Source organism: Penicillium argentinense (genome assembly GCF_028826775.1).
Source record: "Penicillium argentinense strain IBT 30761 chromosome Unknown utg000002l_segment0_segment0, whole genome shotgun sequence".
In the NCBI taxonomy this organism is placed as follows: Eukaryota; Fungi; Ascomycota; class Eurotiomycetes; order Eurotiales; family Aspergillaceae; genus Penicillium; species Penicillium argentinense.
Window position 1 is genome coordinate 3,194,948 of NW_026622661.1, and position 24,170 is coordinate 3,219,117.

General features: G+C 48.7%; 3 protein-coding genes across 3 annotated transcripts; all 3 read right to left on the reverse strand.

Moving 5' to 3' along the window:
- Positions 1-3,644: 3,644 nt before the first annotated feature.
- Positions 3,645-4,066, reverse strand: N7532_002015 (uncharacterized protein). The gene is made up of 2 exons (XM_056614509.1): positions 4,021-4,066; positions 3,645-3,817 (listed from the first exon to the last, which is right to left on the reverse strand). Exons 1-2 carry the CDS (start codon positions 4,054-4,056, stop codon positions 3,707-3,709), a joined length of 147 nt encoding a protein of 48 aa, XP_056479550.1. The 5' UTR covers positions 4,057-4,066; the 3' UTR covers positions 3,645-3,706.
- Positions 4,067-4,556: 490 nt separating this feature from the next.
- Positions 4,557-5,423, reverse strand: N7532_002016 (uncharacterized protein; the record flags this gene model as incomplete). Its single annotated transcript, XM_056614510.1, has 1 exon — positions 4,557-5,423. The coding sequence occupies one exon, from the start codon at positions 5,421-5,423 to the stop codon at positions 4,557-4,559; it is 867 nt and encodes a 288-aa protein (XP_056479551.1).
- Positions 5,424-16,630: 11,207 nt separating this feature from the next.
- On the reverse strand, positions 16,631-17,799 carry N7532_002017 (uncharacterized protein; the record flags this gene model as incomplete). Its single annotated transcript, XM_056614511.1, has 3 exons — positions 16,631-17,177; positions 17,235-17,353; positions 17,749-17,799. The coding sequence occupies 3 exons, from the start codon at positions 17,797-17,799 to the stop codon at positions 16,631-16,633; spliced, it is 717 nt and encodes a 238-aa protein (XP_056479552.1).
- Between the last annotated feature and the right edge of the window lie 6,371 nt (positions 17,800-24,170).

Below are 24,170 nucleotides of genomic sequence, written 5' to 3' on the forward strand. Positions count from 1 at the left end.
AGACCATAGAGCAGCAAGCAATCCGATTAGGTTTAGCGTGCCAAAAATCCGGCAGAATTATTGGATCATGTGATATGGTCTGAGGGCACTGAGGTAACCCGATACTGCCTCAAGTTAGGCATCTATACTTCGCGCTTCATCTTGAACCAGAGAATGCTAAATCATAAATCGAGCCATCAGATGCCCCTGCGAGAGATTTCATTCGATGTCAATGTTTCTATCTGCTCTGATATACACAAGTCTGCAAGAGTAGGAAACTGCGGATGTCAACAGTCAACAAAAATACGGTATCCGGTAAAAGAGGATAGTTCATAACGTGACCGAAATTGATGGTCAGAACTCCCCCAAAATCATGGCAAATTGACCAAGACAAGGGGTGCATGCATCATAAGCGTGAGTTAGAATGCTAGGCGGATCTTGTATGCCGCTTCAGCCAAGTTTCCTCGAAGGCCAGGCATTTTGCCCCGAAATTCCCTTCTCCGCAACATGTAACTCACCCCATTGTCCTGTTCCTCCTCGGTGGCTCTTGAGTTAAATAAGACAGAGCCAAAGTGGTTAATGCCTAGCAAATGTATAAAACCCTACTTTAGCCAGGCTCAGGAAAAGAAAGGTACGGTTTTCCCTTTCCCAAACAACGGATATAACGACTTTTTGGCTTGGGAGCAAATATCAAAAATTCGGGAAAAGATGTATATTGAGGTGATTTTTCAACTAGTTACATCCGCAACAGCATCTTTTTGCTGTGGAACAAGTCTTCTTCTTTGGCTCCTGTCTATCAAGGCCTTCAGCCAACCAAGATTGAGCAGAGAATTTCTCATCTCCAGCCAACTTATTATAGGCAGTGCCGCCTTCTTGGGACTGATCGCATCTATTCCGCTCGTATTGTTTGAATTGAAGTGGACGAAAGGTAAAAATCCAAGCTCCCTTTTCTCTATTCCTATCGTACCTAACTCTATTCCAGGCCTATCTTGGCCAATACTACAGCAGGAGATTGGCAGTGTATTTCTTCTCCTCAATTTAAATGAGGTAAGGGCATTGAATTTCAAAGAGAGTGACACTGATCTCTCCAGTACCTAAGTGTTTCTACTTTGCAATCCTCGTTAACCCATATAATATCTGCCATATTATTGATGGGAACAATTACTATTCTGTCACTTTCCTTGTATTTTCCGGTGCGATTCGACTGATACTTCCTTGGCTACCGTGCGTGCTTAATTGACCAAAAATGCAGGAGCACCACAATGCTTTGTTTTCTTCATATATGATCATCAGCTTGGCTAGTCTCAGCTTCGTCCATGCCCAAATTATTCGAGCTTGGGTCATTTGCTTGAGGCCATGGCATATGCAAACAAGTACTTTCAAATTGTTTTGGCGAAGTCCGGACCTCAAAACTGCCAGGCACCAACGAGCCTTGTGGGGAGCTTCCATTGGTTCAATGGGGCTGCTTCTTGTTTTATTAGGCTTGACAATCCTTGCCTGTATAAAAGCCAACCTGCAGACTCAGATTGTGACGGTACGTGCATTGACTAGTCCATCATCATACACTGCTTACATGCTGCATAGCTCCAGATTGCTACAATAAGCCTAAGAAAGGCGGCAGTTTCATTCTACCTTTTCCGAGCCCCGGAACGCAGTATGGATGTCTTACTTTCGCATGGACACGTTCAACAATAAGAACAGAATATAGAGTAGCGTGTGAAAGACTACAGCAAAGGATACATCTGTGTCACATAAGAGAAATTCAAGACTATCATCAGTTATTAAAATGCAGTGAAGAGATGGGAGAGTCAGTTGCTCGCATTTTTTAACTGCTGCCTCTGAATCTTGGTAAAATACCTAGAACACATGTCTCATGTGCTTATGCCTTCACGGTGTGGCCGTCCGAGTCATATGCATCTCCATCTATTGGACGCGCACCAAATACCCCGCTCTGGTCAATGTTGCTCGAAAGTTAGGTATTTTGCCCAAGGACCACCTGTCCGTAAAAAGCGACACATCTATCCGTCCTTTTTCCCTTTGAATTCTCTGCACAGACCCAGTAATGACAGTCAGTGACAGGTTTCCCCTCTTCAACTGAACAGATTTTGACGCACTCAACCGCATGTATGCTGAGTTTTCAAGCAGTGGTCCGCGAAGGAAAGATATGAGTTCATCCACACCCAAAATGGTGAATGTGGCATGCATTAGTCCCCACCAGAGACGGATGGACACAGGCTAGTGCACAAGTTATCACAGCGCTAAGGAGATTTTAAGTCACATTTCTCTACGACATTCAACTGCAAGCTGGAAACCACGTCAGCTAGCGTGATAGTGGACAGAGCCGCATTTTGAGCCTAGCGTCCCTCTGGTTCAATCTCTTCTCCTTCGACCTCCTCTTCCTTACAAATCGCAGATAATCATAGAAAGATCCATCAGGAATTGAAGGCAGTCCAGAGATTGTTGAAGAGAGGGAGCACAGGTCAAAGAGTTCTGCCGAAACAATACCAACATTCCTTGCAAAGGTGCGGGCTTGGCGCCTTACACTTTGGCGTTATTTTCGGACGTATCCGAGGGGATTCATCGGTTTCACCAAGCCACCCAGCCCATTTCTTCAGCTGAGCCTTCTGTTTCCATCAAAGCAGTCGCTGTCTCGGCTTCCATTGTTATCCCTGACCTTCATATTCCTACCATTCAGGAAGGCGGCGCCGGGAAGGTTTGTGGGAGTAACTTTCGGATTCTTTGAGACGGTGTCAATAGGATGGGAGGGAGGCGGGGTAACGTCAAATATCGAGAGAATCTCGTAGGGACTGGGCTTGTCCTGGAAAGGATTCTATGGTCGAAATGATTCCATGCGAAAACTCAAGTTCGACATATAGTATATGAGAGACGGCTAAAAAGCCTTCGGGATGCGGTGACTGTCGTCACTCATAAAAAGGGAAACTGGCAGAGAACAGGGAGCAGGGGACCGGGGAGGAGGAAAATTTGAAGATGATTCGAATTCCAGTTCTGCCATTTTGGTGGAATTGTAGTCTCTCTTATAGACGATGGTTGCCTATGAGGCGTCGGAGCCCTCCTTCTACCAAGCACAGATGATCTCGAACTAGATCCTGCAATCGAGGCTATTGCATCCATGGAAGTGAGACCATGCTAGTTTCACAGCCAACAACCACGGGCCATAGTTCACTTGCAAGGATTCCCGCTACGCTCGCTGATGACCCTTGCCATGCCCACACTAGTCATCAGCCCGTTCTAAGCCGTTTCTCCATTAGGGAAGTGATGGTATGATCATGATATAGTTTCGCAGTCGCTGTCTAGCATTGGCCGCAAGATGCAGCACCGACCGAGATTAGGGGTGTGTGCGGTATTTTCGCTATTGGCCTATATCGCCGGGCTGTGCTTTCGAATATTTATTGACTGGGTGTAGCGGGAACCGGAGAGACCGGCGATGACGACAACTGGGTCGTATTCGTGGCCAGGCAACCGAGAGCCATTCTGTGACGCCGGGGCTGTGCAGTGTAATCTCGGATAGAGCGGACGAAGCGGGGAATGCGGCATCGAGGGTACACCGGCGCTTTACAGATGTGAAGGAGGCCGGCGGTACCAGAGACGAACAAGGCTCACTGGCAGAGGAAAACCTAGATAGCTTCGTAGCATGGTACACAGTCACTCCCTTGGGGAAGGAGTAGGAGTATCGAACTGAAGCCACACGATACCGCTGCGGGCTGGATCATTCCAGTGGTTCTGCTTCTGTGCAATTACCATTCCAGCCCGAGGAGCGAGAACAAGCTGGGGTTCGGATCGAGCGGCATCTCCAATAAAAAAGGGGCAGTGCGTCGGGCTGCAAGCCAAGGCGTAATGGTCGGTGGGGGCGAAAGGGAAAGAAAGGGGGCGGCGATGAGTGCAAGATAGAGGAGTTCCAGGGAAGGGAAGAAGGAGAAGAGAGGTCGAAAGGGCGAGGTCGCGTCTTTTATGTCGAGGCGACGTCGGGAGAGGTTACAAAACAGCGTATTGGGGCGCTAAACCTAAAAAGGCAAAACTAACCGAATACAGTAATTCACAGGTCCGCCGTTTACACATAAAATACACTCTGTATAATTCTTGTTTTATTAAATTCTTATGTAACTAACTAACAAAAGTTGAGGTGTCTCTATCAATTCCCTGATCAGCCTGAGCTGATCAGGGCCGTGCTCAATTCTATTCAGTGAGCAAAAGCGGCGAGGGGGTGAGCACTAGAACGGAAGGAGAGCGCCAAGTCGCCAGACACAATCCGGTACATATGCAGCAATATAGACTGGATAATGTCTGGCGGGTGGGGCTTTCCTGTCTCGGCTGCCGCCGCTTTTGTGAGGGCGCTCAGGCTCAGGCTCACTGAGTAGATATCAGCACAGGCTCAGACTCAGTGATCAGGTCAGTGGGGTCATGTGAGGAATGTGTAACGCTCAGTGATCGCTCAGTGACCAACCAGTGGTCGTTCAAATTCGCTCAGTGATCATCCAGTGTTTAGTCATACCAAGACTAGTTATTTTTCTATGTTCAATACCTAGATCTCAACACAAATTAACTGGACAGACTATCCTTCACGGTAGTGTCTGGCGCTCCTTGTATTCAGACTCTGTGACGGTTTTTGTTGTCGCAAATTGAGGGTAGCAGCCACGCCAGTAACAATCGTAGCCAGAAGGACAAAGAAAGACGTCTTGCTTCTCGACCGTGGAACAATGTCCGTCTGTATACATGACGTTCCCAGGACGTGCCAACCCCCACTCTCCCCATTGTTGCTCTCCAGAATCGAGGCCATCACAGTGCAGAGAAAAGCATAAGATATCTTGCAGAAGAAGCCTAACCGATCCATCATAGTGCTCAGAACAGTCGTTTTCTGGATCATTCGCATCAAAATCACAGTCGATTATGGTGACATATCCGACCAGGCCAGACTTGCTGCCCCGCTCTGGCGGCGGCTCTGAGCTTGCCAAAATAGACCGGATGGCGCGGTCACCCAGAATAATGCAGTAGTCAAATCGAGGGGTTCCAAGGTTAAAATCGTACCCCCGCGCTTCGACCCACTGTTTATGTCGCTTGCGAATGGTAGCTACTGACGCGCCTTCTAAATCTGGATCTTGAACAATCAAATTTCGATAGCCCTCGCGAACAAACTTAGGGATATCAAACTGAGGTCGGAAATCTTCCAGGGCTTCAGAGCTGGCTATGCTAGAATAGCTGTATCTATCAAGCTTCTTGATTGCGGCATCCCAGTCCTGATCAGAAGTGGCCGTGAAGCTTGTGCGATAGATAACAAACCCCCACGGCCAGCCTCCGGTGTGTCTAGACTGATCCTTGAAGAATCGAGCAAGTATATCGTTGCAGACGAGGTGCCATTCCGGCAATTTTCGAATCCGCCAGCTTGTTTGATGGGGGTTTCCCCCGGTGGAATTTGAGATGAGCGCCATGGCGTAGCCCACGAGTCGTCGTGAAATGGGTCCATGTTTTCCGACAAGATCAATTGAGTCAAATAGTCAAATTTGGGCTCGAGGGCGGGTTACTACAGTAGTATTTATCGTCGTTAGAGTAAGTGGCGGAACATGTGACTTCACGTGATGCTATCTTTGCACGTGACAAATCTAGGTCGGAGAAAGGTAACCCCGAGGTCCGAGGAATACAATTGTTTTGACAGCGAATATAACACACCTCCATTCCTCCCCCGCGGCAAGTTTCGGCTAATCATGATTTTGTTCAGATCTCGTTGCAGAAGAACTACTCGCCCATTCAAATCAATATTGAGAATGTCATCCTCAGCACGAGAATCCCTCTGCCATGCTTGTAGTGTGGTGACCAGGTTTTCTGCCTGCGTGCCGTCCGCGGGGTACTAATTTTGTTAGGTCATAGTGGTTCGAGAGTTTGTAAAAGTACGTATCTCTCAGTCAATATCGAGTTCATCCAGGCCAAGGTCCTTCACTAACGCGACGGCAGAGGATACGAATTAAAGGGCCATCTCGTCTTGGTATAGAGTCGGCTTCTCCAACCGATGTTCACAAAGAGCTTCGAGCATAGGTGGCGTGATACTGCGCGGGCGTCCAGCGCCATTGCGGGTGGCTCTCACGTCTCCAAACACTTGCAGGTTAGAGCGAATGTGGAGTATAGATTGCTTGCTACAATCAGCGGCGTAGGCCATCTGAGACGTTGTTAGCGAGTTACTCTGGATCATATGATGGATAAGCTCAAGTTGTGGCGGCTTCAAGTTCGGTGCCATCTTGGCTTGGTGTAACGTGAAGCGTCTGTTAGTGCTACGTGGACTCTCGGCGCGAGATCGGCAGCCCCAAACGGACCGACAATAACCCGAGCTAAAGACATCTTTTCGATGCTTCGAATGGCGCGCAAGTTTGCATAGTTTGGGCCGGCGCGGGCCGACACTGCTTCCGATGGCGGAGCCAGAAGCCACGTACCTGTGGATGGAGTTCCACAAAATCCCTGAGACATATGACGTGCGCACAGGGCGACGTTCGAAGTATTCACTGCGTTCCTTGAATTGATGTATACTGAAAGTCACTGTTGAAAATAGAAAGGAAATGTGGTTCTATCAATTACAAGAATGCTATAGTAGTTGATGTCACATGATGGCGGGGCTAGGCTGACACGTAGACACGCTTACACACTGTCACCTAAGGACAAGTAACCCCGCATGTTACTCCTGATGGCCAACAGATCGTTAACTTCGTGATCCATGGACTCAACGATCTCATTTGTTGGTCCCAATTATGGATCGGAAATAGGCATTAACCATGGTTCTATCACGAACGAGTTTCATCTTCCTCGGGGTAACTAAAAAGAGTACTTGTTAAGTGTCGATCGTTCTAACCTTTGTGCAGACCTTAATCAATTATTACCTATCGTGCCTGGGGCTGCATTCAACTCATATGCAGATCAACATAAAGATAAATGTCTCCCAGGCACACGAACCGATATTATCGATCAAATCAAAGAATGGGCTTCGTCACCACACGGGAAATGCATGTTCTGGTTGAATGGTCTAGCTGGGACAGGAAAATCGACTATCTCTCGAACCATGGCGGAATCCTTCAGCCAGTCTAACTCCCTAGGAGCAAGCTTCTTCTTTGAGAGAGGTGAAGGAGACCGAGGGAATGCCAGAAAGCTTTTTCCAACAATCGCAAGGCAACTAGCGATTAGCATTCGCCAGTTGAAACCATTCCTCCAGGAAACTGTCCATGGTGACCCGGACATCGCCGAAAAGGCAATAAGAGAGCAATTCGAAAAACTCATTCTCCAGCCACTACAAAGCCTCGAGCGATCCGATGTCCCAATCCAAACCATGGTGATAGTGATTGACGCACTGGACGAATGTGAGGGAGATAATGATATTCGGCTTATACTTCAACTTCTCCCACAGCTACAAAACATTACTGCTATGCGTCTACGAGTGCTTTTGACTAGCCGGCCTGATCTACCGATCCGTCTTGGATTTTTAAAGATTGCAAGCGATGACCATAAGGACCTTGTTCTCCATGACATCCCTATGGACGCGATCAAGCATGATATATCATTGTTCTTTGATTATCGACTCGCTGAGATTAGAACAGAACGCTCTCTACCTGCAGACTGGCCTGGTGACAGAGATCTTCAGAGGCTAGTGGCATTATCCGTTCCCTTGTTCATTTTCGCTGCTACTATCTGTCGCATATTCGAGGACCCGAATTGGGACCCAACTGAAAGTCTCACGGAGATCCTTTCACGATCAAAAGGTCAATCAGAGCTAGATAGGACTTATCTTCCGGTTCTTAGCCGCCTTCTTAGCGGACAGCATGAACAACAAAAAGAAAGATTGGTCTCAGAGTTCCAACAAGTGATCGGTGCCATCGTGATACTAGAAAGCCCACTCTCAGTGATCTCACTATCAAAGCTTTTGGATGTTCCTGAAAGCCTGATACATCTTCGTCTAAACCAGCTACACTCGGTGCTTCAAGTGCCAGATAGCGAGGTAGTTCCTATACGCCTCTTTCACCTGTCATTTCGTGACTTTCTTCTCAATCCGGAGACCCGCAGCAAAACACCTTTAGGGGCGAATGAGACAGAGATGCACTACAGGCTTGCCAGGCAATGTCTGCTGATGTGTCAAAATCTTCGGAAGAATATATGTAGACTACCAAGTGATGGAACCCTTCGTGCTGAAGTTGATCGTCGGACAGTTGATACCTACATTCCCCCTGAGTTGCAGTACGCCTGTCGATACTGGGCATATCATCTAGATAAATGCGGGGACTCGAGTGATATGGTTTATAATGCTCTGTTATTTCTCCAGAGGCAATTTTTACGGAAGCATTTTCTACACTGGGTGGAAGCAATGAGCCTACTTGGTCTCACGTCGGACATGTTAAGTATTCTTGATCGCCTTCAAATAGCCTTATCGGTAAGTTTGAAGACCGTCATACACAAGGTCCACACTGACAGCTTTAGGACAAGAAATTTTCCCTAGTTTCGGCCTTTTTTCAAGACGCAAAGCGCTTTTTTTGAAATATCGCCAGATAGTTGATGGAGCGCCTCTTCAGGTTTACTGTGCCGGACTTATATTTGAACCCCAAACGGCAATAATTCGAAGAGAGTTCAGACGAGAGCTCCCAACTTGGATATGCCAGTTTCCACGAGTTGAAGAAAATTGGGGTGCAGAAATACAGACACTCGAAGCCCATTCGGGTTCGGTCCGGTCGGTGGCCTTCTCGCCTGACGGCCGGCTGCTGGTGTCTGGCTCTGGTGATATGACGGTGCGGGTCTGGGACCCGGTGACAGGCGCTCTCATCCAGACACTCGAAGCCCATTCGGGTTCTGTGCATTCGGTTGCCTTCTCGCCCGACGCACGGCTTCTCGCATCTGGCTCTTACGATCATAAAGTGCGGCTCTGGGACCCAGCGACAGGCGAGCTCGCCCAGACGCTCGAAGGCCATTCGGGTTCGATCCAGTCGGTAAGCTTCTCGCCCGACGGCCAGCTGCTGGTGTCTGGCTCTAATGATCGGACGGTGCGACTCTGGGACCCAGCGAAAGGCGCGCTTATCCAGACGCTCGAAGGCCACTCTAGTTGGGTTCGGTCGGTGGCCTTCTCGACCGACGGCCGGCTTCTCGCTTCTGGCTCTAATGATCAGACAGTGCGACTCTGGGACCCAGCGAAAGGCGCGCTCATCCAGACGCTGGAAGGCCACTCTAGTTGGGTTCGTTCGGTTGCCTTCTCGCCTGACGGCCGGCTACTGGCATCTGGTTCTAATGATATGACAGTGCGGCTCTGGAACCCGACTACAGGCGCATTCGTCCAGAAGCTTGAAGGCCATTTGAGTTGGGTCCAGTCGATTGCCTTCTCGCCTGACGGTCAGCTGTTCGCGTCTGGCGTCGGTGATAGGACGGTACGGCTCTGGGATATCCCGACAGGCGCGCTCGTCCAAACATTCGAAGGCCATTCGGGTTCGGTCCAGTCGGTTTCTTTCTCTCCCGACGGCCGCCTTCTGGTGTCTGGCTCTGAAGATCAGACAGTGCGGCTTTGGGATCCGGCGATACGCACGCTCACCCAGACACCCGAAGGCCATTCGAATTCTGTTCAGTCGGTGGCCTTCTCGCCCGACGGCCGGCTTCTCGCGTCTGGCTCTAAGGATCAGACAGTGCGGCTCTGGGACCCGGCGACAGGAGCGCCTATCCAGACACTTGAAGGCCACTCTAGTTGGGTTCGTTCGGTTGCCTTCTCGCCTGACGGCCGGCTGCTGGTGTCTGGCTCTGGTGATATGACAGTGCGGTTCTGGGACCCAACGGCAGGCACGCTTACCCAGACACTCGAAGGCCATTCAGGTTCGGTTCAGTCGGTGGCCTTCTCGCCTGATGGCCATCTGCTAGCCTCTAGCTCCGAAGATCAGACAGTGCGGCTCTGGGACATAGAGACAGGTTCGCTTACCCAAACGCTCAAAGGTCATTCAGATATGGTTGAGCCGGTTGCCTTCTCGCCCGACGGCCGTCGGTTGGCGTCTGGCTCCTACGATCAGACTGTACGGCTCTGGGACACGGCGACAGGCGCGCTTATCCAGACACTTAAAGGCCACTCTAGTTGGATTGATTCGGTTGCTTTCTCGCCCGATGGCCGTCTTCTAGCGTCAAGCTCTGCTGATTGTACAGCGCGGCTCTGGAACCCAGTGACGGGCGCCCTCATTCAAACTTGGAATATTGAAAATTTCTTGACTACGCTAGAATTTTCCTACAGCGGTATTCATATCTATACCACGTTCGGCGCTCTTGAAATAAAATCCAAGTTTGACATTTCAATGTTACATCCACCTCGTGCAAATCTGGGTATCTCTATTGAGCATGGGCAATGGATAAAATTAAAGGGTGAGAAGGTTCTCTGGCTACCTGTAGAGTCTCGACCCAGGTGTCTTAAGACAAAGGGTAATACACTTGCCATGGGGCACACATCAGGGCGGATTTCTTTTTTCAGGTTTTGTATGTAGATGTACATAAATGATGTTTGTTTTCGCTCTTTCTTTCTATTTGCGAATCTCTATATGAAATAAGGTCCTGCGAGAAAATGAGAGTTTACTCGGCTCTATCCTGCTTATTGAATATTCCAAAATTTGCAGTGATAACGCTTAGAATAGCCAGTGAATGTGACTATAGGTGGAGACTCTCTGTATGATTCGCAGAGACCCACTATCAATTTCCATGGAATTCCATTGAGTTCTCTACACATCGTGTAAATTTTCGTACGGTAGCAAGATACGGTACCATACTGAGGCGCATTTTACGTTGCCCCTCAATTTAACCTGGCCTGCTCAATGAATGATCTGCGCTACTTTCTTGGTGGTGGGGCCAGAAAAGAGTGATTGAGTGTGTGTTGGTCAAGTCGATTTCGAGAATCACTGTACTCGCTGCGTATGCTGAAGATGGATTTAACCTGTGTCGAGTATTCTAAGGCGCTACGATATCTTCGAAGATTTCATCGAGCAACTCCTTTGGTACTGCAACATCTGGCCAGAGCCAAATCTGTTCTTGTTATAGATAATGCGTTTGTTTTCATCGTACGAGAAGATCCAGCAAATGTGCCTAAACGCCAGCGTCAAGCTGATATATCTCACCCCTTATTCGCCGGGTTTGAACACTATCGAGGAGTTCTTCTCTGAGTTAAAGCGATATATCAAGCGAAAGTGGAATGACTATGAAAAGAACCCAAATCAAGGTTTCGATGCCTTTCTCGAATGGTGTGTTGATGTGGTTGGCTCAAGGGTTTCGAACGCGGAGGGTCATTTCCAAAATGCAGGTCTGATAACTAATCGATGAACTCTAATTTCTTGCCTAGCTGCATTTAAGATGTCTCAAACTATATAGACGCCTAGAGGAACAAATCAGAATACATTATCCACTTCGCTTGCCGCATTCATTGTAATTTTCGGCCCAGTACCTTATGTCTCTTGACACAATGCCGAGCAATGCCCCCTCCCGACACCACGCGCCTTGAAGTAATTCGGATCTTTGTCTTCACCGATCTGCTCCAGGTCCGGTCCACTAGGGCTACATCGCACGCCTTCTGATCTCTCGGCTTTCAATGCCTCATCACTCAAAGGGGACTAATATGGAACTCTTTTCCACGTCTATGGCCACCTGGAAGATTCACGCTATTTGGGTGTTCCATCGAACCTCTATTTCTTGACCCTGTCACCTACCCGATCATTTGCTTGCCCCTGTTCGATACACTCGAACACCATCGGGGATCCAAGCAACATGATATTAAATGCATTGGCCATGTTGCTATTGAGATCCTACGTCCAGGAACGCCTATCAGATCCTAATAGGACGAGTATCCAGACATTACCTGATTCGCGTGTCTATGTTCGCCAATTTCTTGAGGAGACTCGGAGAAATGGAGTTACAATCCAAGCTCTATTACAGGTATGTGAAGGTCAAAAGTAATTTACATGGCTAATTCGAACTAGCATGTTTTCCTCTCTCACGCCTCTGAAGTTGGCGCTCTAGTCGTCCCTGTGATGAAAGTCAAGCCATTTGTCTGCCATGACTATGAGTAGGCTCGATGAGAGCACGATCATATGCTCGATCGATAAAACGATAGAGACCATTGCGTAGATGGACCATAAGGGGGGGGGTCGGCTCCAGCTCGGGAAATTTTTGGTCCAACAAGAATGAGTTTGTCTTGTATGGCGGTTGTATATAGATTTTTGATTGGTATCACCCGCCATATGTCAGATACGCAACACATGAACATCTGGTTTCGATCTGCCAGCCAACTTGCAGTTGCCCGAAAATTTGGCGTTTCACTGTCACCAGTTGAGAATCTCGCAAACTTTCTTTCGTTCCACAAATAGAATACTAAATATCGTTTACCTTCCAGCAACTCGTGGACAACGGTTGAAGGCCTGATGCCTGGTTCAATAGTCTCGAATGTAATTTCGCTTTCTTCCTCAAATGCGTAATCAGGGTCGAGAAAGTTTGAGCCAGAATCCTCGTCAGAATTCGCAGTAATAGATGCAGAAACCCAAGATTGTTCCACAGAGTCATTAATTCCTCACCAGTGTGTTCTTCATTTTGGAGAGGGGTCTGATTGCCGGAAAAGGTAGTATAATATGACGATGGACTATAATGCGACAATGGATTATAGTGCGGCAAGGGACTGTGGTGTGGCAAGGGACTGTGGTGTGGTGATTGACTGTGGTGTGGTGATAGACTGTGGTGTGGTGATAGACTGTGGTGTGGCGAGAGACTGTGGTGTGGCGAGAGACTGTGGCGTGGAGGACTGTCATTATAGGAAGACTGTCACTCGAAACCTCTTGGCTATCGCTAAGATCTCCAAAAATGACACAAAAGTATCTCTTTGAATGGCAAGAGAATTTGGATATGCCCGCCGCACCGAACCCCGGTATATTAGTATCCCGAGAAAAAGATACTCTCTGTATTTATTATAGTCCTCAATTGATGGACGACTGCAACGCGACTTCTTAGGGAGTTCACTAAGATTTGTGGTGAATTTTGCACTCTTGTGTGAGGCTCTAGTGACCCCAATTGTTAGTAAGGTATTCCCAACGTAATGCGCCATTTCTGTTCTTCTCTGAGTACATGCCAAAACTCCCAAACTGCTCGTTTACGACCAAGGGAGAAATATGACGATCAACTTAAAGCATCCTCCGGGGACGAGGTATCTTATCGCGGGAAATCTAAGATAAAAGGTATTGGTCTAGTGGCTTGGGAAGCTGAGAACTGGGGTGACTCTGTCGCGGTTATTTTTCCAGTAGAAGGTGCAGATTATACGCTCACCTTCCTATGGTTACACCGGGAGAATGGGGAATGGACATAGGAGTCACGGGATGTTTTTAGGACTTTCTTGAAGGATTTGTCTTTATTTAAAGTCGATCTTCTCATCTATCACATTGCTACTTCACAGGAGGCTTCTTATCAGGAGAAGATGAAAGGAAGGCGACCCAATTTTCCTGTGCCTCAATAGTATATAAAGTCAATTAAGGCTAGACTCAAGGAGGTTTCTGGTGCACTAAACTTTTACGCGCTACTGGCTGGGCGCGGTGAAACTGGGTTCCCTGGGTGATACTTGCCTCGGGTATGCGTGCCTTCAAGCTGGTCCGCAACCATACCGTTGCGTACGACGCCTTATACGGGCTCGGGTCTTATAGGGTGCTTGCAAAGGTGCGCCAGTCGAAGTGTGCCAAGTAGGTCAGTCCGACGAGCTCCCCTACTTGTAGGATGTTTGGCTTGGTCGACCTGTGAAGATAGAATCTAACAGGAATGCCCTGTATAGTCAGGGAAATATACTGGATTTACTGGCCAGCGAAAGGCAACGGAATCAAAAAGGGGAAAATACCAAGAGATGCAAAAGAGTGTTGATTCTGTTCTCCTGAAACTGTTGGTGGTTGAGGGGGGTTAATATACCCTCAAAAATACCTGTGACTCGGTGGTTACATTCCGAGGTTGCGAAAGGTGGCGAAAAGTACGCGTAATCCCGATACCGAATACCATATCTTCGGAAACCTCAGATGTACCGTTTAAGTCAATACAATGTCGATCACTATTTTCCTGACAGAATCAAAGGTGTATCTAAGTAAAATGTTTGATTGATCGCGAAGTACTAAATACATATGCATGAAGGAATGTCCTTATATATCAAGTCCTCGCTGTATACCCCCGTGGTGACTCCTGGAGTCGTCCTTAACGGTATTCCTCCCAAGTAGTTAAATACTTCCGAAGATATCATTGCTTGGTTTCCCTTTGTCCTCTTCAAACTTTTCAGTGGGCGCCCCCTTGCCTTGGGATTGGATCCACCTGCAAATGGCGAATACTCGCACATCGACGTCCGTGTCTCTCGATCATTGTCGAGGTTGTCGCTGTCGGTGTCGCCCGAGCGGCTACCACGTCGTGCCCTAGGTGGAGGGTGCTTCTTGGTCCTTGCCACCAATTCATCATTTCGACTAGGATAAGTCAGTAATCACGTGTATTTAATACAACATTCTGGACAGCGGCGTAGATACTTGGGCAGGAATTGCACAGAATAGATGTACGAATTTGGAGAACGGCTGAGCGCCTTGGACAGGCGAGGCAGATTTCACACAGAAGAGGGCAAAATAGAACGCTCAAGGTAAAGTTTTGACGAGAGGCGATAGAGAAATTCCACAGAATTGTTTGTGAAGCCTCAGGCCGTGCACCAAATTAGAACTTTGTATGAAGGTCCCATAACAATGGCCTCGTTCTTCTCCTTCTAGGCAGCTATCGTACAGTTGAGAGCCTGATCAGTTCCCATTACATCACCATTATGCAGTTGATAGCCCAATTCAGCTTTTTGCGTCAACAGGAACTATAGTTGCGTAATGTTAAACTCCTTTGACCATCTATCCTTAGCAATATAAAGAGCTCTCTCCTCCCGCCTAAAACTTAACTGTTTCACCAACCACCTCGATCGTATTTTCTTTCGTTCGTTCGATCTCTCCTCTGTTGCATGTGCCCGCTATAGATCTCCAATCCGCGTGCCAACTTTCCACCGTGGCTGCGCACCGCACATATGATCCAGCCTCGGTCCTCCCTGATAGCAACAAATTTCTCAACCACCTCGACAGATTCCACGATAACAACAATCGCGAGTATGTTCGTGTCTAGCTCACTGTAGCTGGTAATGAAGCTCTCCGTACACTCTTTCATACCTTCATCCAGCGCCAGGTCTGGTCCTGGCCATGTTACGAATTCACTATCGGAGTGATTAATGGTGAACCCTGCGTTAAGGTGGCCCAGGTAAATCAGAGTCTAGAGGGTCTTGTATGATTATGCTAATTCGCTCCCAGATGAAGATGGCTTGTCCCTCGTACGTGAACGCACTCCTCATCACTTCTCGTGGAAACCCGATGCCCAACCCCTGTGAGTATTCCACCAATGATCGTCCCTTCGGCGGGAATGTACGCCTTCCTGGCACCTTCAATGGTGCATGCGCTAATTGCCTAATTGCCAATGGCGTGACCTTGCTTCCCAATGCACGCTTGGGAACCGCCATGAGCGTCAGTATATTTCGTTAAACGCTGGCGAAATTCCTGAGCCTTCTCGAGTCGAAAAGTTGGTCGACTGAACAAATATGCATGACATAATCATAGTGATTGAGTGGTGGTGAATGGATGTGACTTTTTCTTATTGTTAGTTTTCTCCTTTTTGTTTTTGCTTTTTGCTGTTTTTCTTCTGAACAGTCACCTAACACTATGGACCACGTAATCTTAAATCGTCGATGAAGCCTCAACAAGTGTTATAGGTACGAAAGAACTTCGTGTTTGTGGTACTCTTCGTCCGTCGGTACGAACCCTAGAATTTTCGACGAAACCATTTTGATAAACTTCAAAACCTAAACGAGAAATGAGATGATTTTGTGCCGGTGTGGGGTGCTCGGGTTCCGGGGGAATTAATATCATATTAAGGAGAAGCATGAGACTCTTCAGCTGTGATTTTCTGCTTGTTCAGTGACACATGGCTAAGCCTGATCGTGAAAGGCGGTGCTACGGGCATCTTTTCAAGTTGAAAATACAAACGGATTAATCTAAAAATATCTATTTCTTGTAGCAAAATGACCCCCTCGGAGCAATTTTGAATACTGTTCTGGACGGTGAGGCTGCCCGATTGTAAGGGGGCTTCGGTTACTCGAGAGCTCAAGAGGGATCAACATCAAGGTCCCGATCTGTAAATGGATACATGACAAGAGTGTTCTGTAGTCCACGCAACTCTCGTAGACAATTTTGCAGTTCAAGAGACAAATCCGAAATACGTTTTTCATTGATGGTGGAGACGGAGTTCCGAATTTCCTCTGCAAGTCCCTTTGCGGCTAATTTGTACGCTTGCACAACCATCGTAGGGTACTTCGGAACATTCAGTACGGTAATGGCCAGATTAGAGAGGGAATACTCACCGGGTGCGCCGTAATATCTTCGATATTAGCCCGGGGTGACGGTGCGTGGGTATAAAGGGTCGTCACCCTCGCCCTCACGATATTATGGTGTTTCCTGGTGAGCCGGAAGCACTCCGTTCTGCTTTGACGGCAGAGTCACTCTGCGGGCGTAATTCTGGGTGTTTTTTCCAACAATTAGCGGCTACGTGGCCTCGCTTCTTGCAGTGGTTGCATTTCTTTGTGTTAGCTTGGACTGTATTGACAGATAGTCCCGTTGCCCCTTGCGGTGGCGTGGGAGAGACCTTTCTCCGTACCGTCTGTTTCGGCATTGGCCAGACGGTTTCCGATGGTGGTTGAATTGACTGGGTCTTTGTCATTTTGTATGCCGTCCACGATCAGGATATATTCAGGTCCGATCTGTGTCAACAGCATCGCAATATGTGCCCTATCGCCAATTGATCCAGGCGCGATGGCATTCAGTCGATGCACCAGCATTCGTACGCGATCTACAAATTCACGCGCGCTGGCGCAAGAGTCACCAGTCGTTTCACGAAGCTGGGCGAACAGCTCGCAAAATGTGGCGAGCTCCATGCGTCGGTACCGTTCTTCGAGTTCATTCCACAGGTCGCGGGATGTCTCCAATCCCACGACGTGCATACTGATATTGGGGGATAGGTACCGGAAGATGGTGTGGTAGGCCTCGGCCTCGCGGCGCGACCATTCACGATGGCGCTCGAACGCTTGGATCTCCACCTCGAGGCGCACGTCAATAGCTCGCTGCCTCACCGCCCTATTAAGGTGGGAATCTACCAAGGGGCTAATGTCTGCCGTGATTGGCTTGGCTTACTTGAACAGGCAGTCTGGACGTTGAAGGTCGCCCGACACTACATCCCATACCTGCCTTGCTTTGAGGTAGGAGGTTATGAGACGTTTCCAGGTCGCGAAGTTGTCACTTCCTGTCAGAGGCTCGATAGCCGTAACAGCTCAGTCGGGAGAGTCATGGACCAGAGAAGACATATTGATGACTGAGAAAGCGGGGTAGATATATATAATCAAGATGAATAAGGTGCTTTCAGAGTGAGTAGAGACGGCACTCGAGAGTTTGCTCCCGGGCTCATAACCTGTTGTAGTTCAGAGGAATTCATTCAGTTGTTATTCTTGAGGTGATACACGACGCTATATATACGACGAGAAGACCAAGTTGATTGCAAATCAACTTAATTCTTCACATAGGCAACCCGGGATTATTTCCGATGTTGCGGCTTTGTTCCTGATCTGCGCAAGCCTCGTATCACAACACAGAATGGGTCTGAGATCAAAACTGCCAGCATTTCCGGACTCCTGACGACGCAAAAGCTCACCAGCATTTCCTGGAAGATCTTGGAGATCAATTTCACTTGGCCTTCGCGCATCTCAGCCCTGGACTGCTATGTGTTGGGTCATAAGGGATATTTGGTTCGACATCAGGAGTCTCGTCCATACAACAGTACGGTTAGAAGGCAGTTTCCTGCTCCTTCCGTCTGACCGCCGGAGCGTGCACGTGACTGATCCTTCCTGGGGATGTTGGTGGCTAGACCTCGCCAAACGTGGGTTTGGGTCGGGTTTTCAATTTCTTTACCCGCCCACGGGTAACCCATCGCGGGTTTTGACCTTGGTGAACCCTGTTGAAATATCACGGTTACTGGGATAATCATGGGGGCTGGGATCACGTGCATGCCTATATATCTGTTCACCAGTCTACCTGTATCTAACACAATCAACTCCCCCAAACAACATGAACACTGAAGCATCACTATAAATTAACAGGTTATGAGCCCGGCAATGCTCACCTCAAACTGGAGAATACTTTCTACTCCTAAGTTTCCCCCTTAAGTGAAAGCTTCATACATATATTGACTGAACTGGAATTTCTCATTTAGTTCTTCAACCGAGAAGACATTTTTTCTGAGGATCAACAGGCAAACGAATTGTGCGAAATCGTCTCACAAGGCTGACAAAGCCACCACACCGCTACAGAAAGTCGTTAGACCAATGATGGTCTATAGACATGTTTCACAACAGACAACATCGTCTTACACCGCTACAAACGTCACACCGCTCCAGACGTATCACATTGCCACCAGAAACGACCTGCTCTCTGTAGCATGCTAGGAATCCATTTCCTCTCAAATCCCTGGCATTCTCGGAAAAGGACATTCCACTATTTTGACCTATGACGAGAAGGAAAGGATCATACAAGGGACACAGATGGACTGAAGAAGAGCTCAACTTGGTATGCTATCTTCGATATATCCGCCAGTGGCGCTTCTCGCAAATCCAAAAAGCGAAGTTTCCATTACTTTCCCGACACGCACTCGGCGGGGCCTATAGGCGTTTACCTCTGGAAGAGCGCACTCGCCGGGCGATCGCTGCTGCGCCTGTTATCGCCAACTCCCGGCATATCACAGGACACAGTTCTCCACGTCAAGTTCGACCTTCGTTCTCCAGTCCAGAGCAGGGTCCAAATCACCTCAACTCAACAAGCACTGAGATTGGACATGCACCGTTGACCTCAAATGGGAATAACTCAAATCGGTACAACCTCCGACCAAACAGACCGACAACCTTTCAAGAGCGAAAGCCACGATATATGGTTGACCGCGTCCGCTTTCCTCATTTCTTCGAGTCGTATCGCAATCACCTCAAACCATACGACCTATCGGACAGTGAATACATTCCTCCATCGCATACGCCTACTCCAGGCTCATCGGATTATTCCCACTCCATCAGCTCTAGTCCGCCCAGCGAGATATCAAGCCTGGAACTATTCGGTCTTGAGGCGCGGTCTCCCGAGCTGTCAAACTGCACGCCTTCTGTCCACTCAATTCACTCAAGTGGCTCGTCAAGTGCCGAATTCTTTAGCACCGAAGAGCCCTGAAAACCACCACGATGGATTCGAATAAATTTGAACAAATAGGCTTGAGCACATTCTATCATGCCATACCAACACTCGATAATGCCAACGACTGGTCACAGTGGAACCAGAAAGTCAAGGAGTTTCTTCGAATATCTCCTGTGGCTAAGGATGAAGCCATCCCACCTCTGGAAGAAGAGGAGGCGCAGCAATGGTCTCACCGCCAGACGTTCTACTCGGCAATGATCGCGGCAAAGCTGACCCACAATGCGGCTCAGCGGATAAACGCCTTCGAAATCACCCGAGTCCAGTCACTGATCAAAGCGGTCAAAGAAAGCTTTAAGCCGGAAGGTTCAGGAACATACGTGAATCTTCAGAGGAGGTACATGTCACTTACCCGGGCAAAATGTGGGAGTGCACAAGCCCTCGGGGCCGAGATCAGAAAGATCCATGTCGAGAAACTTTTACTCGACCCCGCATGTGTCACTTCTGAGATTGAACGAACTTTCTTCTTCCTCCATGCCTTAGGTCCAGAATATGAGAGTTTCCGCGACCATGTCTTTCGGCAAATGGACATTGTCAATGATAGAGATGAGGACGGAAATATCACCAAAGCAGCTCCTACATTCGACTACATTGAGAACAAGGCCATTGAAGAGGAACACAGAAAAGGACAGCTGGGCAACCAACCCGCAGATGCAAATGCCCTTCCTGCCTTCACACTCAGTCGAAGACTTGAAGACAAGAAAGTCATACCGTCTCCAGATGGGAAAACTTGCCGGATCGAGATCAACAATGTCCCCTTCTGTCTTTTCTGTCGAAAACCCTATCACAGAGAGCCGCAGTGTTTCAAGAAGAACCCTAAACCGAGGGACCAAGGAAAGGAGAGAACGACGCGCAGATCAAACCCCAAAGATGCGCATGCGGACCATCGTAATTCATCAAAAAGGCGGGCCAGTACGGATCATGAAGACGACGATTCAGAAGGACCGAGAGACCCCAAAAGACCGACGTTTATGGCGACACAAGCCTCAAAACAGGATATCAATGCAGCATTCGGAGCCGAAGTTGAAGGAAATGTTGCCACATTTGATTTCATTCCCAGCATGATGGTCACGAAGGCTCCCTCGATCAGTGAGGCCTGGATCGTGGACAGCGGATGTGCTCAGCACGTCTGTAACAATGCCTTGAGATTCGTTAAGATGGACAAATATGACGGTCCACCATTGCGAAGCGTCGATACCTCAACGGCTCCTTCCGGCATAGGAGTGGCAAATATCTTGTGCAATGTACGAGGAAGAAAGAAATGGCTTGTTCTAGATGACGTCTTGTTCGTCCCGACTGCGCATGCGAATCTCATATCCGTGCTGCAGCTTCTCAATCGGGGGGCAAAGATTGATTTCTCGAGAAATGGCGCCTTTATTCGGATCAAATCAGATGGGAGAAATCTGTTCACTGCGAGCCAATATCATGGAGTCTACGCACTCGACCTATGGTCGAAACCTGCTTTTCCAGCCTACCATGTCAGCCCGCAATCGGCACTTTGGCACAATAGGCTCGCTCACATGAGCGGTGCGAACATACAACGACTCAAAAAGCAAGCTCACGGCATTCAGGACGATACACCACGCCAACCTTGCAACGCATGCCTTCAGGGAAGAATGATTGAAACCCCCATCGCCGTTCAGAAGCGTGCAAAAGAGCCACATACGCCATGGAACTCCTCCATATCGATGTTGCAGGACCTTTTGAGGAGGGCCTTGATGGTAGTCGCTACTGGCTAACCATTGTTGACGACCATACTGGATGGGTTGAGATCGTCCCCATACCACAACGGCAAGAATACGTCGTGGAGTCCTTGCGGTACTTCCTCGACCACAATGAGCGCCCTGAGCGCAAATGCAGGCGCATTCGTCTTGACCGGATCCCGGAACAAGTGGGAGAAGAAATGAAATTTACCCTCTTCTCGAGGGCAATCCGAGCCGAAGTCACGGGCGTCGACCAGCACCAGCAGAATGGGGTAGCGGAAAGAGCCCACAAGACAATTTACGACCGAGTCGGACCAACGCTCAGGCATGCGAAACTACCGCCCAAATTCTGGCCGGAGATTGCGCGAACTGCGGCATTCCTCTCAAATCGATCCCCATCATCCAAACGCAATATGACTCCGTACCAAGCTTGGTATGGTGACAAGCCTGACCTGTCACGGCTGAGAGTCATAGGATCCAAGGGAGAGTATCTAATTCCACCCAAACAAAGAAAGAAGCTGACGGGACCAAGAACAAGGCCATGTCTACTATTGGGATACGAAGGTAATACAAACTATCGCATCCTGCTAGAAGACGGCAGAATCATTGGTACGCAAAATGCAGAATTTTATGAAGTCCTCAACACTCCCTCCACGCAGACCATACAAGACGTGGGAGCCAAACAGCAGAGCTTTCCTGTGGCAACGGCTGCTGCCGCAGGGGGGAGTGAGACGGTGGGACTAATAAACCAACCGTCGGCCAGTATGCGACATGCATCCGTGCCAGCCTCGGGGCGTCAGGCATCCCTGGCGCCACAAGAGCAAACACAGCCTGGATCATGGGACGACATAGTGCAAGTGCATCTGCCTCAGTCGAGTGATAAGACCTCGCAGCCCGCTGTTGCTGGCCAAGGAGCTATAACCTTTTCGCCTACACGGAGTGATGATACCTTCGGGCCCTTATCACCTGCTTCACAGGATTCCGCCCTTAGGTTTGACTCACCACCCGGTAGCGACCAGCAACAAGGCGATGCTCAGCAAGGGCGAATCCCAGATTGGCTAGATTATTCCGAGCTACGAGAGGGTGGTGCAAAACACTTAGTGCAAAAAGACTCACTGGAACGCCACCCTGAACTCAAGCTCCGTGACACACAAACTTTTCGAGACACATCCGGTTATGACCAAGAAGAACTCGCATTGATGAATATCCCCGACAAGAACGTCATTCCAACCTTCTTGGCTGTTGCGGCGGAAGAGATAGAACCCTTCGAACCAAAGTCCCTTCGACAGGCCAAGAATGATCCACGCTGGCTCGAATGGGAAAAGGGAATGATCGAAGAGATACAATCACTCAAACAAAACAAAACTTGGGAAATGGTTGACCCTCCCAGGGATCGCCGAATCCTGAGCGGGAAGTGGATTTTTAAACTCAAACGAGGATCAGGCGGAGAAATCGTCCGCCACAAGTGCAGATGGGTAGTCAGAGGTTTCACCCAGGAAGAAGGTGTCGATTATGATCAGACATTTGCTTCCGTAGTCAAACCAATGAGCTACAAAGCCTTGTTCGCAATTGCCGCAGCTCTGGATCTCGAGATCGAACAAATGGACGTCAAAACAGCGTTCTTATATGGCGAGATAGACCATGAGATCTTTGTTGAACAGCCTCATCACGCTACAGACGGCACATCGAGGGTCTGCAAGCTTCGCAAGGCACTCTACGGCCTGAAGCAAGCACCTCGTATCTGGTATCAGACGCTGACCAATTTCCTTCGAGATCTTGGCTTTGAGCCCATCAACGCCGATCTCAGTATCTTTGTTCGGAGCAGCATGTACATCGCAGTATACGTCGATGACTTCTTGATCATCGGACCAAGCATTGCAGAGATAAAGAAGATCAAGCGAAGCCTCAGAAACCGTTTTCATATGACAGACCTTGGCCCCTGCAGCTACTATCTCGGCATGACTATCCGACGAGATCGGCAGAACAGAATCCTCTATCTGAGCCAAGAGGCTTACGTGCGCAAAGTCCTTCAGCAATTCGGGATGCTGGACTGTGCTCCTGTCAGCACACCCATCGACACCTCACCTCTACCAGAAAACGGCCCTGAATACATCTGCCCGTCGAATATGAAGAATGAATACCAGCGCGTGATCGGATCGCTGATGTATGTCATGCTTGGGACTAGAGGCGATATCGCATACGCTGTCTCGGCGGCAAGCAGATACTTGGCAAATCCTGGTCCACAACATGTGAAGCTCGCCCGCCGAATCCTTCGATACCTCAAAGGCACCAAATCTCTCAGTCTCGCATATAAAGGCCAGCTCCAGATGCTCCGTGGCTTCACGGATGCAGATTGGGCCGGCTGTCGCCAGACAAGGCGCTCGACGGCAGGATATCTTTTCAACATTGGAAGTGGAGCAATCAGCTGGCAATCAAAGCGCCAGAATGTTGTTGCCCTGTCAACCTGCGAGGCCGAATTCATAGGCCAGACACAAGCAACCAAGGAAGCTATCTGGCTGAGAAGACTCCTTCACGAGCTGAATATGGGCCAGGGACAACGGGCAACGATCATTTGCGGCGACAACCAGGGAGCCATTGCGCTGGCCTCAAACCCTCAATATCATTCGCGTACAAAGCATATGGAAATCCAGCGAAAGTGGCAAGGAGAAGTCCAAGATGCCGGGACAGTGGAACTCAAGTATATCCCAACGTCAGAACAGATAGCGGATGGTTTCACGAAGCCCCTTGCACGAGACAGATTTGAATGGTTTCGAGAAGGCCTCGGCATTGAATAATAGCCCGGTCAGACACGAGCCTTCAAACTAAAAGAAAACAAAACAAAAGACCGGCATGCAAGCACCCTTTCCTTCCTTTTTACCACTGGTTTTGGGAGGTTTTAATGGGGCTTGACAACCGTGATAAAAGATCGCTAATCTCCTTCGTCAGAAGGATATCAGCGAGTGGGAGTGTTGAAATATCACGGTTACTGGGATAATCATGTGGGCTGGGATCACGTGCATGCCTATATACCTGTTCACCAGTCTACCTGTATCTTAGACAATCAACTCCCCTAAAACAACATGAACACTGAAGCATCACTATAAATCAACATTTCCAACTCGCCCACGGGTAACCCATCGCG